Source organism: Psammomys obesus, unplaced genomic scaffold, assembly GCF_907164565.1.
Source record: "Psammomys obesus unplaced genomic scaffold, mPsaObe1.curated_primary_1811, whole genome shotgun sequence".
NCBI classification, from domain to species: domain Eukaryota; kingdom Metazoa; phylum Chordata; class Mammalia; order Rodentia; family Muridae; genus Psammomys; species Psammomys obesus.
Genome location: NW_026596149.1, coordinates 8642160 through 8661737, shown reverse-complemented (window position 1 = coordinate 8661737; position 19578 = coordinate 8642160). Strand labels below are relative to the sequence as shown.

At 39.4% G+C, this 19578-nt stretch overlaps 1 protein-coding gene across 5 annotated transcripts in view; it reads right to left on the bottom strand.

Moving 5' to 3' along the window:
* Positions 1-240: 240 nt before the first annotated feature.
* Mindy3 (MINDY lysine 48 deubiquitinase 3) overlaps positions 241-19578 on the bottom strand; it is a 71609-nt gene continuing 52271 nt past the window's right edge. For all 5 annotated transcript variants that reach the window (XM_055593821.1, XM_055593822.1, XM_055593825.1 and 2 more), the window contains 5 exons: positions 17239-17311; positions 10242-10314; positions 8365-8452; positions 4008-4079; positions 241-1195 (listed from right to left, as the gene is read on the bottom strand). In XM_055593821.1, the coding sequence (XP_055449796.1) occupies positions 1046-1195; positions 4008-4079; positions 8365-8452; positions 10242-10314; positions 17239-17311 (456 nt within the window). In that variant the 3' untranslated portion in view covers positions 241-1045. The remainder of the gene's footprint in view (positions 1196-4007; positions 4080-8364; positions 8453-10241; positions 10315-17238; positions 17312-19578) is intronic.

The window sequence follows — 19578 nt, the reverse complement described above, 5'->3', positions numbered from 1 at the left end:
GCAGGGCTGAAGTATTCACAAACACTTGTTGATCATGAGCCACTAATGGTGTGACAAGGTTTCTCTGTGCGGCCTTGGCTGTCCTGGACTTGCTTTGTAGACCAGGCTGCCCTTGGACTCACAGCAATTCACCTGCCTTTGCCTCCTTTAGTGCTGGGATTACAGTGTGACAGATGGTGACACAAATCTGAATTGTTAGTTAACTGGTAACATTTAGAATTCAATGTAAAAGTGCAAGAATGTAGTTAAAGAAAAGTCTTTATTTATGGTATTTAATGGGATCATAATAAATAATGCAATATGCTAATGAACAGCAGATGTTCTCATGCACTTACTATGTTTATAAATACACACGAGAGCTGGCCTGCGGGGACAAAGGTGGAGGTGTGTCTTAGCAATACAGTGAAAGTTACAGTGTTGAGACTGCCTGGCAAACAGACCCTCCCTCCATCATTGTAAAAATACATCCCTATGCACCTGCCAGCAGATAGGAAGTTCCTCATATTTTGCTGTTTTTTTTTCTTTTTTTGTAAACATGCTAGAGTTAAATTAGTTATCAAAGGACCATGTCTGATAATTTGTTATTTATTAGTATTTCTCACAGAAAAAAGATTTTAGCAATGAAAAACAAAAGTAACAAAAATTAACTTCTGCATTTTGGTATGGAGGCTGCTAAAAATAATACAATACAATGAACCTGAATGAAATGAAATCCCAGGCAGATTTTTGTGACTGATTCTCATTATAAAAATGCTGTAATATTCTGTTTTTAATCTGGTGACAAGCAATTACCAGACTGCAGAAGTAATGAACTTTAATTAAAGCTTAATTTTGTTAGTAAATTTCATAGAAAGGATTAAAATAGGATAACCTTTAACATAAAGCTTTAGAACAAATAATTTAAACATATCTTAAACACTGAAAATGTGTTTTTAATTGTTATGTACAGTTAATCAACAATACCAGTGTTTAGCTTTATGTAGCCAGTCATGACTCCTCTTTCAACACCTGTTTTCACAAGCTCCCTTCTAAATACTCCAGCAACTTAATTGAGTGAAGGAGAGCGGTCTGTAGTCCACAGTAACTCAATGTACGGCCACTTGGTTTGGAGACAGCGTTTAATAGGAGTGTCATCTGTTTGTAGCATGGGGTCTTCAAAACCCATAACCACCGCGGTCCCTTCGACATACATTACCTGTTGAGAGGAAAAGCCAGCAAGGTCAGTTAATGTTCATAGCAAATTCTCATGTGGCTACAGATAGCTTCACAGGCAAGTTATGTTTTTACAAGCTTGATATACAGAACTTTACGTCTAACTGACTTGATAAGAATTATATGCAACTATTGCATCTGTAAAAGAAATTTGTGAATGAGATGGTGACACAAATCTATTTATTTATTTATTTGGTTTTCTCAAGACAGGGTTTCTTGAGAAACCTGGACTTGCTTTGTAGGCCAGGCTGCCCTCGGACGCACAGCAATTCACCTGCCTCTGCCTCCCTTAGTACTGGGATTGCAGGTGTGACAGCTGGTGACACAAATCTTAATTGTTAGCTGACTGGTAAAATTTAGAATTCAAGATCAAGACTAAAACAAACAGACAAAAAAAACAGGTGAATCACAAGCCATAAGCTTTTAGATAAAGAAGAGATCATTCTTCAATGCCAGAGAGCAAGGTGTTTCCTCCCCTAGTGGACAGGTGGCAGACGGTGTTTCTTCTGGCCGGGCTACTGAAGTGGTCAGGTGCTCTTGCACCCACATGGACACAGCTATGCACTGAGACAACCTCACCTTCCACTGTCAATGTACAGACTGCATGTTCAGATTTGAAGATGACTTGCATGCTTGTTAATGGATTCTGCTGTATCTGGACTGAATGCTTTTGAAAATGCAGTTCTTGAGTACATTTTATAGTGAATGAAAATCATGGAGAAAAAAGATCACAAAAGATGTGAGGAAAGATACACATGTCATGGAAGGATGACAGAACAAATTAACCTATGGCAATGATCACATTTAATATAATTTGGTGGGAAGACACCAAACATTATTTGACATGCCAGTGGAACCCTAATTTACTATCAAGGATTCAGTGTGCATATTAAGCAGTATGTGATGAAAAGGAGTGGCTATGGACTGCTCTATTCCAGAGTATGTATTTTTACCCATTCAGTGGCTGATACACGACTACAATTATGTTCTAACATAAAAGCCATAAGCTATGTGACCAAGGAGCCAAAAGAAACAAGTTTATCAGCTTTCAACAAGAGTTCCCTTAAAAACACAACTCATGTAGGAAAAGAATGTTTTATTATTAGGTCACATAATTTGGATTATAAATTTTACTTTTTTAGGGAAGTCCAAAGGAAGTAAGGTGAAATACATTTTTCATATTAAAATTTCAACTCACATTTTCAAGCAAAAACCAAAAGTGTTACTTTTTAAAAAGTTTCTGAAAGGAATATAAGTCAAGATAGGACCTGTTTCTCCAGGGGCTCACAGCATCAGGGCAGGCAGCCCAGTAGTGCGATCTATTCTGTGCTCTCCACAGGGTTTGCTGCCTTGCCTGGTGGCTGCAGCCTGGACTAAAATTCTCCTATTTTCTGTTTCTGGTACCTTGAGTGGTTCCTGACTGGGTACTGAGTCCTATTTCTAGATCCTGCATAACTTGAGGACTTCATACTTTTGTATAAATGACATGCATGCGTTGCTTTACAGTTGTTACATAGTATGTCATGTTAATATTCCATATGTCTTGATTGCTGATCTTGTGTTAGTATGTCAGACGCTTGACACAAGCATGATTTGAAAACTTACTATATACAGGTAGCGTGGCCAAGCAGACCAAGGACAGGATTGGGAATCAGGAACTCAGTTCCAATCCCTGCTCTGTCAATGAGTTGCTGTGTGACTCTGGGTGAGTCACTTAATCTCCCTGTCTCAGAGGCCTCATCTGTAAAATATGGATAATATTTGACTACCTTACAGGGATTGTGGCAGTGAATTAATACTTAGTGATGACAAAGCTAGGCAACACGTCAACAACTAAATGAGTACTCATTAACATACAATAAGAATAGCACCAAGGGTTTCTTCCTGATTGCAGTCTGTTACAGATAGCAATAAGCTAGTGAAAAGACTTTTGGACATATGAAAGGTTTTGATTTAGCCTTTTAGTTTGGTATTATTGAAGTGATGTTTCTAATTTATATTACCATCTACTGTCTGTAAACATCTTCTAACCAGCATGAGATCAAATTGAAAAGACATTATTCCTCCTAATATTGGCTACATCTACTGTAGACAAAATACTTGCTGCAAGAACACACAAGATTGGCATTTCATTCAAGAGACTGCATTGCTCAGACAAAACTTTTGCCTTGAATGAGGCTGGTACAATCAGATACAAGTCATCTGTGTGTCTTTGTCCATGGCTTAGAAAAAAGAGGCGCAGAGCAAAGAGGCTAAAAGCAGAGGCTCTGGGTTACATCCATGAGTTTCAACCCCAGCTCTGCCATTTCCTGGCCCTGGACAAGCTGCTTACCTGTGTTTATGGCCACAGACGTATACAGATAAACTGACCTCAGAAGGCGGGGTGAAACTCTACCTTCTGATTAGGTAAGTGCTCAATAAAACCATTTAGGTAAATTAAAAAATTTTTTTTTCTCAATTAAAGAAAAAAACAGTCTTATCTACTCCTGTATTTAAATGGATGAATAACAACCTTCTGTGGATTAACCAGAACTGCTGATTTGGAAGTAACTCCACAGTCTACAGTAATAGAGTATGTACACAGTGATATCATTGCTCCATAGTTCAATGTACAGCTTGAAGGCAGATTATGTCTTGGTCAACTTAAATACAGTCAGTTCTAACACACACGGAGCAGCAGGGAGATTCCTGGAACACCATCCTGAAGTAGCAGCTGCAGAGGGCTCAGGCATAGTCGTGTCCTCATGTAGTTCATCAACCCAGCTGAAGACAAATTACTGTGTGAATTCTCATACCTTTTCATTATAATTTGACTGCTTCAATCCATTGTAGTGGTAGACAGTAAAAGATTCTGGACCACTGGAGCCCTATTATAAATAAAGGACTATTAAAACTTTAAGTTATATCTTTTTATCAGGCAATTTCTAATGAACAATGAATATAAGGATGAAAATCTCTTTAATCTTTATTGTTAATGGGGAATCGGTAGACAGCGATAACCTGTGCAGTTAACTGCCAGGAAAGGAAATACCTGCCTCTGGAAGCAGGGAAGCCCCAACCAGCATACGCTCGTTTGCACTTGCTCGTATCTCTAAGATGTATGCGTTATATTCAAAAAAGGACAAGCCCCTAACAACTATCTCCTAGAATACAGCTCCACAAGGCATTTAGGCCTCAATGTGGAGGACAGCATCGTCTCTACTTAAACCACAGATACACATGTACCGATATCTCCACTCTCTCAGAAAACTGGGAACAGTGCCACCTCAAGATCCAGTTATACCACTCCTTCTCATAAATCTGAAAGATGCTCAACCATATAGCAAGGACATTTGCTCAAACATGTTCATAGCAGCTTTATTCATAATAACTAGAATCTGGGAACAACCTAGATGTCCCTCAACTGAGGAATGGATATAGAAATTGTGGTACATTTACACAATGGAATACTACTCAGCAAAGAAAAACAAGGAAATTATGAAATTTGAAGCAAATAGTGGGAACTAAAAAAGATCATTCTGAGTGAGGTAATCCAGAAGCAGAAAGACACACATGGTATACACTCGCTTATAAGTGGATATTAGACATATAATATAGGATAAACGTACTAAAATCTGGACACCTAAAGAAGCTAAACAAGGAGGACCCTAGGGAAAAGGCTTAATCCTCATTCAGAAGGGCAAACAGGTTAGACATCAGAATTGGGAGAAGAGAGAGAACAGGCCTTCAACAGAGGGCCTCTGAAAGACTCTACCCAGCAGGGTATTGAAGCAGATACTGAGACTCATAGCCAAACTTTGGGCAGAGTGCAGGGAACTTTATGGAAGAAGGGTGAGATAGCTCCTTGTGGACAGGAGCTCCACAAGGAGACCAACAGAGCCAAAAATCTGGGCTCAGGGGGTCTGCAGAGACTGATGAATCAACCAAGAACCATGCATGGAGAGGAGCTAGACCCCTTGCTCAGATGTAGCCCATGGGTAACTCAGTCTCCATAGGGGTTCCATAGTAAGGGGAGCAGAGGCAGTCACTGGCATGAATTTGGTTGCCTGCTCTTTGATCACCTCCCTGTGGCGAGGTGACCTTACTAGGCTACAGAGAAAAAGGATGCACCCAGTCCTTATGAGACCTGATAGACTAGGATTAGATAGTAGGGGAGGAGAACCTCCCCCATCAATGGACTAGGAGAAGGACTTGGGGAGGGGGAAGCAGTAAGGAGGGTGAGACAGAGAAGAGATGAGGGAGGGGGCTACAGCTGGGATACAAAGTGAATACATTCTAATAAATAATAATAATAATAATAAAGAAAAATTCAAAAAGAAAAATAAACATTTTCCTCACTTGACTGGTATTTGTATTCTTGAGGGGACTAGCTTATCAGTTGACATACAGAAGTTCCACAAAGGCAGTGGAACAGCAGGAGGTACTTTTGCCTCTGGGGCTATGTAGACTCGTGTTGGGCTCTTGGGCCAGCCATGTAATAGCTGAATGACATCAAACCCTTCTCTTCAATTTTCTAATCTGCACTATCAAAAGTGGGGGGAGGGGTAATTGTACTCAATTTACAAGGCGTACAGGATATGTTTAGTGAAGACAGCTTCTTCTGCTGTTCTCTCTGGAAACTAGCTTCCCCGCTTAGTGTCTACCTTCTACCAAGGCGGTGTCCTTCCACCCCGAGATCTGAAGCACACACAAGGATCACTGATTAGCTCCTTCCCTTGTTGTCCTTCTAACTTACTTTTGTAACTTACTTCACTTATTGAACTGAGCACACGTTTACTGAGTGACCCTGACAGTCACCTGTTAGGTACGAGGCTGACTAAATATGGCAGCAAAGTGAGCAATGGTGCTGGTATGCACTCAGTACAGAGGGCCCCAGCGGCGTGGGGAGATGGGAACGTAGAGGTGTCATAGGGGTTTGGGTTCCCACGTGATGTGACCAGGTAGAAGTGGGAAAGGTCTCCTGTGAGGCAGCTGTTCTAAGTCAGACCTCCATTAGTCACCTCAAAGTGCTGCAGCAATTCTGTGTTCTGTCTCCAAAGCTCCCGAGCCACTAGATCTACGAAGAGGGTTTGTATTTCTAACTAGCTCTTATATACTCCACTGGAGAACCTAGTACTCTAAAGAAAAACAACATCAAGGTTACATATGTTGGCTAAGGAAAGAGTATGAGTTCCACAGGGGCAACGAGGGAACCATGCTCCAACACAGACCTTGCTCAGATCACAGGGAAGTAAGCAAGACTCAGGGCACAGCACAGCCAATTAGAAAGACTGGGCTGTTTCCTGTAGAGCAGAAGGGAACTAGAGCACTCTTCTACTGCCTCAAGGAATACTACCACAGAGAGAGTAACTCTTATTGGAGCCAATTGGCTATTAAATACAACAACAAAGAGTCAAAGCTGGGTGACCTAGGAGGAGTTAAGTCGAGAGGAGCTGGGGTAAATATGATCATAAGACCTTGTACGAGATGAGAACCTCAAAGAATTAATAAATACGAACTTTCCATTCCCGGTGCTAAGTTACGCTAATGTTAATCATCATCTTTTAATTAAGCACACATGCAGCCAAAAGGCCAAGTTCTCAGTCTCCACCGAATGTGAGTGCTTCATCTTTAACAGTAACAATCAGGATTTCTAACAATGTCCTGGCACAGCCTTTTTGGGATATAACCATAGCCTCAAATATTGCTCAAAATCTTGTGATGCTTCAATTAATCACACACTAATCTAGCTAAAGTATGTTAAAGCCTAAAAAGGAACATTCAGAAAAGCCCAGTAGTTGGAATGCTAATACACTGGATGTTATAGTCCAACTGTGCCTTTTCAATGTTAGAAAAAACAGTTGCTTGCTTTTTCACAAATTACTTGCCAACGTTTGAAAAAGTTCAATTTACAATACTTTTACAGCATTGTTTGTTTGATTTTTTTTTCCTGAATTTTACCACTCACTCAAAGGAGCCTATGTTTTCTAGCCTGTATTGCGTACTAAGACTGAATGCCAGTAAGACAGATTATTCAAGTCAGGTTTGCACCGAGATTTCAAATTAACAAGCTTACCAAAATTAAATAACTACATTTCTCTACAATAGTTGAACAGAATTGTCATTTCTATTGAGTTGAGTGGTAAAACAAGTTTCACTTAGATCAAAGAAAAAGAAAGGTGCAAATTAGAGCAATGTTTGCCCATCAATGCAGACACAAGTTAAGAGTGTGAGAACTGACAGAGCCCTGTTACCTGAGGGTCAAAGCCCCACTGAAGACCTGTCCCAAGAGGAGTCAGTGCTACTCCACTAATAACAAGGGAATTCACCCTTTCTTCTGGAACTCAGGCTATTAGGAGCTCCTACCCTTCCTGTCTTTGGCAGTGTTCTACAATGCATGCTATCAACAACAGATACAGGAGAGCATGAACTGATGGACGGGAGGAAGCAGAGTGCTATCTCTATTTCATGTACTTCTAAGTTTATTCTGTTTTTTTGTTTTGTTTTTTTTTTTTTTTAATTACACTATTCTCTGCTAGCCACCAGAATTCAGAGTACTGTATTAGTACACTGGTACACTGACTCCCTTAGAGAAGTGTATTACTGTGGTACATAAAGCCTCATAATCAGGGGAGTGCCTGGCTACACCAGCACACGTAACACACATAGATACTGTACTGCCATGCATACTCTGAAGACTACATTGTTATACCAGGACACAGACCCACTGCACAACGCGCGCGCGCGCACACACACACACACACACACACACACACACACACACACACTCACTTTGTGCCCTGCCCACTGCACTGACATTCATACAACTCTGCCACTGTGCTGGCCCACAGCACACCAGAGCACTGCAAACTATGTCAGAACACAAACATATCCTCTAGGCACAGTATCAGCACATGTGCTGTCAGAGCACTGCGCGACTCTACTGAAATACACACACACCCTCTGGGCACATCTGTGTACTGACACATGCACGTTTTCTGAGCACTATATGGATGTATAGGCCATACATATCTTTCTGACCTCTGCATGGAAAGGCCTTTATCTAATAGTATTTTCTCAGTGTCACATATACATTTTAGAAAAAAAAATCCTGTTCAAAGACAGTCATCTTAACATAACAAATCAATCAATGTATTCTCTTGGATATGTTACCTGATCAGGAAAAAATTCTTGAAGAAATGGACCCAACAATATGATTCCTAATCCTTCTGGATCTAATTTATTCTTTATGAGATTTATACTATAGGGGGAAAAAAAGGAGAAAAACAGTGAATACCACAGAAGACAAAACCCCACAAAACTATTTTGTTCTTTCATGATTAAATTTCTGGTATTACACATTTGGATGCCAAAACCCTAAGAGCTGTTCTTTTTAGAACTTTAATGACAAATACACAGGAATGACATTTAATTTGCCAAAACTTGGCTATTTTTAAATCAGAGTAATCTGTTACTATTTAAAATTTAAATTATGACGATGACTTTAGAATATTGTTCCTTATTAGGTAAAGTAATTTAAAAACCAAGGCTTATAAACTCAGGCTGTAACCTCCAAAAGGCAGATTCTCTTTGCTCTCTAAGGTATGCCTGAATTCAACAATCAAACAGAGCATTTACTTTTCTAAAAACTATTTTAGGCTTCAGGAGTTACAAAGAAACAAGCCATGAGGCTTGTATGAGGCAAAGGTAAAAATGCCTTTCCAAATGTTACTTGAAGAACTGAATGAGATAAATGCTTATACAATCTAGATAGAAAGATACAATAACAACCTAACTTTAAGGCTGCAGATATAAAAGCTTGAGTCCAGGAAGTACAGTGAGTGGCATGGCCTTGGCTGGTCCAGCAGCAACCTGAAGTAGTCAAGCTCTGTACAGCCCTGGCCATTCCCATTTAGATGTATCTGAGGCTGGTGGATAGTGTCATGTATGAGTACATCAAGGAGGCAGAGGAAAGAGGAGTGCAGTTTAACCATCATTTTTTTTTTTTTTTCTATCTAAACAGCAGGTTAAACTGTTTATGTAATAAGCAAGACATCATATTTGGGAGTTATGGGGCACTGTGGCTGATCAGCTTCCTCAGGATACTTCACTAATGCTCAGGGTGGAGGCTTAGCTCAAGCTCTTTAGGGATGACACAGGTTCAAGGATCCCCTTCCTGGCAAGGCCTCTGTCAGAAGACCATGCTCAGAGTTTTGTGGTTGTCTTTGTCTGTCTGTCTGTCTTTCCCTTTCCTCTACCTGTGTTTAGAGTAGGTCAGTTCTGGGGTTTTTGTTTGTTTGTTTTATTAGAACCGTTTAATTAGAAATTAAAAACAAATAGCCATATGTTCAGGAATAAATCTTTTTTTGTAGATGTTTTATGAAAGTTACATGTGTGAAGTCTCTAGCCACGTTCAGATACATGGGGCCTCAGCTCGAGGAGATGCTGGAATGACTAGCATGAACCGTCTAGCCCTGGTGGCATTTCAACATTCTATACACAAACTCTGAGTTTCAGTGGGTCTGAGGAAGGCCATCAGATTGTGATCTGAAACAAAGGCAAAGTCATTATTTTCAACGAAATTACGCATATAAAATGTTAAATAAGGAAGTCTTTGTTTTGTTTGTTTGTTTAGTTTTCAAGACAGGGTTTCTCTGTATAGCCTTGGCTATCCTGGAGATCAGTGTAGACTAGGTTGGCCTTAAACTTGCAGAGATCCGCCTGGCTCTGCTTCCTGAGTGCTAGGATTACAGGTATGCATCACCACACCTGGCTAAAGAGGAAGTCTTTTAAGAGAGAAAAATAATTCAAACTAATAGTGACAGACTTATTTTAGAAATCCAAACAAATCAACAGAAATTCAGGAGTCAAGGCAATGGTAGATAGGTCCACCTCTGTCCTCAGACTGGATTAGGCCCTTTTCTCTAATTTTTCATTGTTTTGTTCTATAGGTGTATCACATTTTTTTTTAAAGGGAAAAATGTATAAAATGTTTCAACTTTAAGGAATCTTTTGTGAGTGATCAAAATAACACTTCTGATTCCACTCACTACTCGGGATCTGAAACAAGGTCCAAGGCTTTCATCAGATCTTCTAGAAGGGAGTCGGCTATGAATCCATTATCTGGAAAAAAATGTTAAAGAGAAGTTAGAATAAGAACATTTCTGATGAGGTTCTGGGGAGGGAAGGATCACATTACAGGAATCAAGGATTTTAAGAACTATATATATGTTTTTCCTATTACTTATTACTCCTAGGTACTCAGATACATTTTCTTAGACACACAGGCAAAGACTTATTTTCAAGGCGGGGGGGGGGGGGGGGGACCACATAAAAACCCCAAATAAACCCGGCAAGGGGGGAAAGGGCCAAAAACCCAACCCCCAGGGGAGAAAAAAAAAAAAACCCTTCCAAAAAAAACAAAACCAAAACAAACCAAAAAAAAAAAAAAACAAAAAACAAAAACAAAAACCAAAAACCAAAACAAAAACCAAAAATGTCCAATTGAACCTTAAAGTTAAATTATTTTCTTATAAAGCAGTTTCCCATACCTGTAAATGGGTCAGAACTCTTTCTACTTAAAACGACAACATAATCAGTAACTAGGTAAATCTTTACATTGTCATGAAGAAATCTAGTAAAAAGAATTCTTTACAAAAAAATTCTGTTGTTTGTTTGAGATAGGGTTTCACTGTGTAGCCCTGGCTTTCCTGAAACTTCCTCTGTAGAGCAGGCTAGCCATGAACTCACAGAGCTCTGTCTTCCTCTGCCTACCAAGTGATGGGATTAAAGGCTTGTGCCACTACTGGCCAGTACAAGTTCTGTTTGTTAGTCTAATTTTACTAAAACATAATGATCTGGTCCTATTTACATAACTGATGGTGTAAAAGCAAACAAACAAACAAAAATCTTAAAACAGGCTTGGTATTAACTAACAGCTACAGATTCAATTAAAAAAAAAAGGTCAAATTAAACACAAAAACAGCAACAACACATCCACACAAAAAAGCTACTGCCAAATGCACAGTGGAGGCAAATGTTGACAATGACAACTTCACAGAAAACAGTTTAAGACTTAATTAAAAAAAAAATAGTATAGAAAACCTTTTGCCTACCAGGGTCCTGCACATCTCATGCCAGGGTCTAGCAGGGTCAGTCTGCCTCAACCTTCCCACCCTACAGGTCTAGCCTGTATCCAGTGTCCAGGCCTCCTCTGGCCACCCCCGCTTGTGCTGCTCACAAACTCTTAGGCTGCTCAAAGAAGTGTGCCACCTGCCCACAACCTCAGGCTCCTTGTACCCTGTGTCTAACCTCTCTGCCCAGCCAGCTCCTAATCCATCTTGGACCAGGATCTAGCCAGAAACTCCGTCTGATGGTCTGTTCCTTGCACCTCCTCCAACCCTAGATCTGCCTTCAAACTCAAGACTTAGACAAGATCTCACATCTCATGTGCCAGTCTAACCCCCAGGAGTTCATCTGGCTTCATTCTACCTAAGCAAAATCCAACTTCAGGCCCAACCTGGCCTGTGCTCTGTCCTAGCCGACTGTGTCTGTATTAGACACAAAACTAACAAGTGATGTCCACATATCCAGATCTTAATACAAAAGTCCAATTATGAAAGATCAAGGCAGTACTTAAGCCCCAAAGTCCAGCAGTCCTACAGAAACTTTCTTCAATGAGAATTAGCTACATGAACTTCAGGATACAGAATTTTAAAGAACCATAATAAACTTCATTAAAGAATTGAAGGAGTTCTAAGAACCACCACCACAACAAAAACAAAAATCCAACCAAACCAAACCAAACCAAACCCAGCTCAATGAATTTAGAGATAATGAACTTAAAAGAATAAACACATGACTAATACCTGCCCCCAAACAAATACATAAGGCTGACAGAAATAATGAAGACAGTAACAGAGTCAAAAGCTGAATTCAATACAGATAGAAATGTAAAAAAAAAAAAAAAAAAAAGCTGAAGCAAGAATGGAATTGAAAAACTCAATAACCTAACTAGAAAATTCAATGAAGTGTCTTATAAGTAGATTAATCCAGCAGAAGACAGACTATCAGAATTCAAAGATAAAGTACAGAAACCAGACGGAACAAGCAAAGATTATGAAAACAAACAAACAAACAAAAACACAGTTTCCTCTCAAGAATGTAGCATGTTAAAAATGTGGGACACCACAAAAAGACTAAACCTTTGAAATACAGACTAGAGTGAAATGCAACAAAGATAAACACTATCTCAGAGTAAAGGGCTGGAAAATATTTTAAAGCAAATAGACCCTGAAAACAAACTGGGGTAGCTATCCTATTACCTAATAAAATAGACTTTCAACCAAAATTAATCAAAAAAGATGAGGAGGGGCACTTCATTCTCAAAGGAAAAATCCACCAAGAGGACATCACAATCCTGAACATCTATGCCCCAAATACAAGAGTGCCTACATTTGTAAATGAAACATTATTAAAGCTTAAATCACACATCGATCCCAACACCTTAATATTGGGAGACTTCAACACTCCACTCTTACCAAGGGAAAGATTATCCAGACAGAAGCTAAATAGGGAAATAATGGCACTTACAGAGGTCCTAAATCAAATGGACCTAATAGATGTCTACAGAACTTTTCACCTAAACTCAAGAGTATACCTTCTTCTCAGCACCTCATGGAACCTTCTCAATAAATTAAAACAAAACAAACAAACAAACAAAAAACAAAAGCACAATAATAAAAAGGCAGAGTACAAATAAATAACTTAATGATGCATCTTAAAAAAATGGATAAGAACAAACCAAACTCAAAACCAGTAAACAGCAATAAATAAATAAATAAAAATAAAAAAAATCAAGAGATTATTGGAATAGAAACAGAAAACAATCAAAAAAATCTAAGAGCTGGTTCTCTGAGATGATAACAAGACAGACACTTGTCTCAACTAATCAAGAGAGACATGGGGCGGGGGAGAAAGACCCAAATTAACAGAATCAGATACAGAAAGGGAAATATTGCAATAAACAACAAAGACATTCAGATCATAAGAATACTTTAAAAGCTTGTACAGAATTATGTAAATGTAGTTTTATTTTCTCAGATGAGGGGATGAGATGAGAGCGGTTCCCAAGCCTCTAAATGTGAAACAGATTTTATTTGGCCACCAGTGGACAGGAACAGTAACGTGGAAAAGTCACAGTGTTTACTGGCCATCACAGATTTCTACTTGATAGTCAGCATCTTAGGAAGCACAACAACAACAACAAAAAACTTTTCTCTACTGTCTCTGTTTGGGCACTTCATCAGTCTAGCTTCATTCTTTTAATTTTATTGTTACTTTAGAAAAATTCCAATTATAGCAAATATGTGAGAGCCCAGATTCAAGTACTTTTCTTCACAAAATAATCAACAGATACAACTGTGGACTTCCTTAAAAGTTTGCGCATAAGGGTTTGCTGCCTGGTAAATCGTCCTAACTATGTTCTGAGCAGTTTTTATTACTGTCATTTCTTAATTTGTGATTTAGTCATGAAACCCTGCCAAGTAATTAATGATATAATAAAGCATTGCTAAGACTAAAATTTTGATAGCACTCCAAATGAGAAATTAGCAACTCAAAAATACTCTTTTGATCTTATAACTTTGTTTGACAAGAAAATAAGTAGCAGGCTTCTAGAATCTTGAAGAATCTAAAGCACAGATTACTCTAATTGCTCATGCAAAAGGAAAGTCAATTATCAAATTATTAGCAGCAGCCTAAGGTCAACGACTGTAGAGTGGCTTGGGCATCTCTATGGATTTAGCCATAAAAGACATTGGTGTGTAGGGAGGGGCCAAGATTTGTTGATCTAGAACATTTAGAATCTACTCTTTGTTCTTAAAAATACACATGTACCTTTGAAAGCGACACATACAAAACTAGTTTAGCAGCACTGCAAAAAAAAAAAAATGGTGATAATCTCTATCTCTTAGGTTCATGGCAAAGTTTTTGTGTATGTTGGTGTGGGTGTGTACATGTATTCATGAAGGTTTGTGTGCTCATTTGTATGTAGGTCAGAGGTGAAAACTGGGTGTCTTCCTTACTCTCGACCTTATTTTTTTATTAATTTTTATTTTTTTAATATTAATCACAGGTTATTTACTTCGTATCCCAGCCGTAGCCCCCTCCCTCATTTCCTCCCAATCCCACACTTGCTCCCTCATCTCCTCCCTGTCCCTTTCCAAGACCACTGCTAGGGGAGGTCCTCCTCCCCTTCCATCTGACTCTAGCTTATCAGGTATCTTCAGGACTGGCTGCAGTCTGTGGCCTAGCAAGGCTGCTCCTCCCTCAGGGGGTGGAGGGAGGTAAAGGAGCCAGTCATTGAGTTCATGTCAGAAATAGTTCCTGTTCCCCTTACTAGGAAAACCCACTTGGATACTGAGCTACCATGGGTTACATCTAAGCAGAGGTTCTAGGTTATATCCATACATGGTCCTTGGTTGGAGAAACAGTCTCATAGAGGACCCCCGTGCCCTGATATATTTTGTTCTTGTGGAGCTCCTGTCCTCTCCGTCATCCTAACTCCCTATTTTATCATATGATTCCTTGCACTCTACCAAAGGTTTGGTTATGAGTCTCAGCATCTGCTTTGATACACTGCTAGGTAGAGTCTTTCAGAGGCCATCTGCAGTAGGCTCCTGTCCTATTTCTTGTTTTCTTCTACTTCCCATGTCCATCCCATTTGTCTTTCTAAGTAAGGATTGATCATCTTACCCCGGGTGCTCTTTCTTGTTTATCTTCTTTAGGTACACATATTTTAGTATATTTATCTTATCTTCTTATAGGACTATATAAGTTAGTATATACCATGTGTGTCTTTCTACTCCTGGGATAGCTCACTCAGGATGATCTTTTCTAGATTCTACCATTTGCCTACAAATTTCATGATTTCCTTGTTATTAATTGTTAAGTAGTATCCCATTGTGTAAAACTACCACAATTTCTGTATCCATTCCTCCATTGATGGACATTTGGGTTGTTTCCAGGTTCTGGCTATTACGAATAAAGCTGCTGCAAACATGGTTGAGCAAATGTCCTTGTGTACTTGAGCTTCTTTGGATATATGCCTAGGAGTGGTATAGCTGGATCTTGAGGAAGCACTATTCCTAATTGTCTGAGAAAGCACCAGATTGATTTCTAAAGTGGTTGTACAAGTTTACATTCCCACCAGCAATGGAGGAGGTTCACCTTATTTTTAAGGCAGGGTCTCTTACTGAACCCAAAGCTCAATGATTCAGCTTGGCTACATGGCCAGTTTTTGAGGTTCAGGGATCTTCATGTCACCAAGTCCTCAGCAGTGGGATCACAAGCACACACCACCTTCGCTATGTGGCTCTGTGGAGTTGAGTTTAGTTCCTTATGCCAGCATAGCAAATACTTCTTAGCCATATCACCAGCCACATGCATGTCATGGCTTTAATAAATTCATGGTGGTAAAATGTTTTCTAAGCTGTAATGCTCCACAAATGCCAGTCACCATTATGTTTAGAGGATGGAATATGTAGGGGCTGGAGCGATAGCTTGCTGCTTTTGCAGAAAATGCCAGGACTCATATTGGGTGACTCACAACCATTTATAATTCCAACTTTGGGGCATCTGATATTTTCATCTGGCCTTAGAGAGTACCTATATACATGTGGTATTCCCACACACTTGGCACACACACACACACACACACATAAATACAAAATAAAAGTAAATATTAATAAAACGAAAGTAGGTGCAAGATGTGGTCTCACAGAAGAAGTGCTGCTGGTGATGACTGGCCTGCCAGGACAAGTTTACTCATTTACTTGAGTATCAAGGTGAGAATATAATATAATTCATATCAAGTAATGCTATTCATGCTTCTACTAGTGGAAAAAATTAATAAGGAAAAAGATTTTCATCTTCAAAATTGTATGTGTGTTAGCTTAGCAGGGATATATAAACTGAAGTACTAATAAAAAGTAAGCAAGCAAATGTGTTCTCCCTCAAATAGCTGCTGCTTTCTATATATGATTTATCTTAATGAAGATATGTTTTCCTTCCTCATCACTGTTCGTGGTTAACCTTGCTTAAGGGTTAGCACTAAAATGAATTTTCATTTTCGGTCTTTCCAATCACTCACAATCAAATCTGCTCCCTGATGAAGCAGTGAGAGCCAACTCATGACAAAGAAGCCTTGCTAAGAGGAAAGGCCAGATTCTCAAGAGGACACAGGGACAACTAGAGCTCACTGGAGCTCCCAAAGACTCCCCTGGCCTAACAACTCTGTTTTCTATGTGGTAATTTATGACAGGAGTTAAGGTGTCTTTAAGGGAGGCAGATGCAGGGTTAAGTCAATGTTTTCCTCAGAACAGAAACAAATGGCCATTGCAACAACTCAGGTGATAGTAACTATGGACATTTAAATTAAAAATGTGAAATTTTCAAAACTCATTTCAGAAGAATAAACATGGGATCAGAAGATAAATGATCAAAATGATAGTCTTCCACGTGAAATTTTTAGTGTGTGTGCACGCACAGATGCACATGGGAAGGCCAGAAGTATCAGACCCCTAGGAGCTGGAGTTACAGGTGAGCCTGTCTATGGGTTCTGGGAACCACACTTAGATCTTCTCTAAGAGCAGCCAGTGCTCTACCTGCTCAGCCATCTCTCTAGACTGATCTGTTTATTCAATGTTCATTTGAATGAGGAAATAAGAAAGATTATTACTTAAGTGAATCCTGACCTTTGACATCTAGTACCAAATAGTAAGTCACCTTTAACTCAGGGTCCCAAGAAACACAATCGCTCAGTGGTTGAATCTGATGGGAGCCCCAGTCTGCTTTCTTTGCTGCTTAGTCTCTTGGTTTTCCATTTTTGTCACTTCCCCTAAGGTTTTTGTTTGTTTGTTTGTTTTGTTTTTTAAGAACTGCCACCTATCTTACATTTAATAATACAACTCATTGTTTGAATAGAACCTGAGTATCAATATATTTCAAACAAAAAAATATACAACATAGTTGACAGGATGTTTTTACCTTCTGGATCATAGGTTTGAAATACTCTTCTGGCTTGTTCAGAAGGCGCTTCAGGGGCAACTAAAGCCATATCCTAAAAAATAAAATTAAAACTGTCAACCACTGCAGCATCATGATTTTAACAACAAACATTATGGTGGGTTAAGAAATGATGGCATCATCATTTTAGAATCAGAATAAATGCAGCATAGGTGAGTGGCCAGAGAACTCACCAACTCTCTCTAGTGCTTAATTTTACTTCTGAAGGATAGTTCTGCTTTAAATGCAGAAAACTGAGAGGATTACATGCCAACGTTATAAAAGCAATTAATATAAAATTCAGTATGCAGAGAACCCATGGCCTCTAAGTATGTTATGTTGCTGTATACGTAAAGAAATATATAACTTAAAATAGCCCCTACTTTCTAATGAATCAAAACTAAGACAGGAAATATAACAAAATATACTCTGGTTTATGAGGAATCAAAACTATGAGATTTTTTCTAAAAGCAAAGACTAATATGGGCAATCACACATAGTACTGTGACGACAGTTACCACTTCGGAAAAAATAACGTAACATGCATTTCAGGTTCTGCATGTCCAATTTAGCTTCTGAGGAGACAATCTATGTATTTGGTAGTTACTCCTTCTGCCTCTTAAGTCAAGCTTCTTCACCACCATGGGAACCACTGCTCGTCCAAACTGCAGCCCAGAAGCCCAGGGCTCTGTGCTGTTGGTTCTTCATTCAGCAACACTGCAGACATCTCAGCTGCTGTGAAATCTTACTTCTGACTGACATAAATGCAGAATGAGGGCCCTGCGCTAAGGACTGTCATAGCTCCTGTGTAAGCTTTCACCAATATTTGTGTTCAGTGAGACACACCGCATCAGGGAACAGACATCCCTTTGCACCCTCGCCACCCCTCAGCCAGGGCAACACAGCAAGACCATCTCAAACCAAATCGAACATAGAAAGCAAAACACAAGAGCTTTGAGGCATGAATGTTAAAATTTAAAGTGTTCTATGGGCAAATTTTAAAGAAAGATAAGCTAACTTCTATCCTCACCCATTCACACCTCATTTGTGAAAAGAGGAACTAAAAGAACCAGTAAGGGGAATTCTTATCTGATCCCAAGGACTAACCTCCTCAGGATGGAACAGTATATTCTGTTTTTATGAAAATCAAGAATGGGAATCGAAATAATGCAATCACACAAGACCTTAAGTATTTCTATGTATTCTATGTATTCCATCAAATGATGAAAATGAGGGCCTGTTACTTGTATAATTCAGTAATGTATAATTCAGTAATGTTTCCTGTTTTCATCCCAGACAGAGACCTTTCCTGCATTTTCAGTTTTATTCTGCCCATATGCAAATACGGTTCTAAATTCATGATTCAGTTCCTTACTTCTGGATATGTGGGCAGTACCTAGCTGTCAGAAACTGCATCAAGCAAATGTGAAGGCATAATTTTATGCAGGCTTAATTATGTTTGTGGAAATATCCACAGTGGATTGCTGGGTCATAGGACGAATGCATTTGTAATTTTGCTAGGGACTGGAGACTTGTCTATGTTCGCTTACCTCTTTCAAGCATTGTTTTATCTTTGGACAGAGTCTCATGTATACCAGGGTGGCCACAAGCTCATTATGAAGCTGAGGATGGTCTTGACTTTCGGATCCTCTGGTATCTGCCTCCTGAGTGTTGGGATATCAGATATGCACCTCTCTCTAGGTTACAAGGTGCTGGGATTCAACCCAGGGTTTCATTACAAGGTAGTCAAGCATTCTATCAACTGAGTTACATCACAAGCCTCTTGAGAAATTATTCTTAAAGCTCACATCACCAATAGAGCCTTTGCTCTATTTCTAGGCTAAAGCTAGGATTTTCTCCCAGCTCTCAAGATTCAGGGAACAACTGTAATTACTAGAGATATTCTTATTTCTTAGCTGCCTACATTCTGCATTTATTCTAGTATAAGCATTAGCCTCTCTAACTACTTACACCCTTCCTTCCTTTTATCTTCAGTTTTCCTCTGTGGAGGTCTGAGGGAACCAATGGGTCAGTGAGTACACACGCAGTGCTGGCAGACTGCAGCTCGCAAACAGTGAATTCAATTTTGTGCAACTCAACACTCACTTTTCCTAGTAACTGTCACACTAAACCTCTGTCCTATCAATTAGTGAGGAGAAGATGAGTTTGATGTACTTTAAAATATTCCTGATGGAGGAATTTCCCTTGGTAGGAAGAAGGACAGGAGCGCCATAAGGAGACCAATGAAAAAAGGTGGGCCCAGTGGGTCTTGCAGAGACTGATGCACCAACCAAGGACCATGCATGGAGAGGACCTAGAACC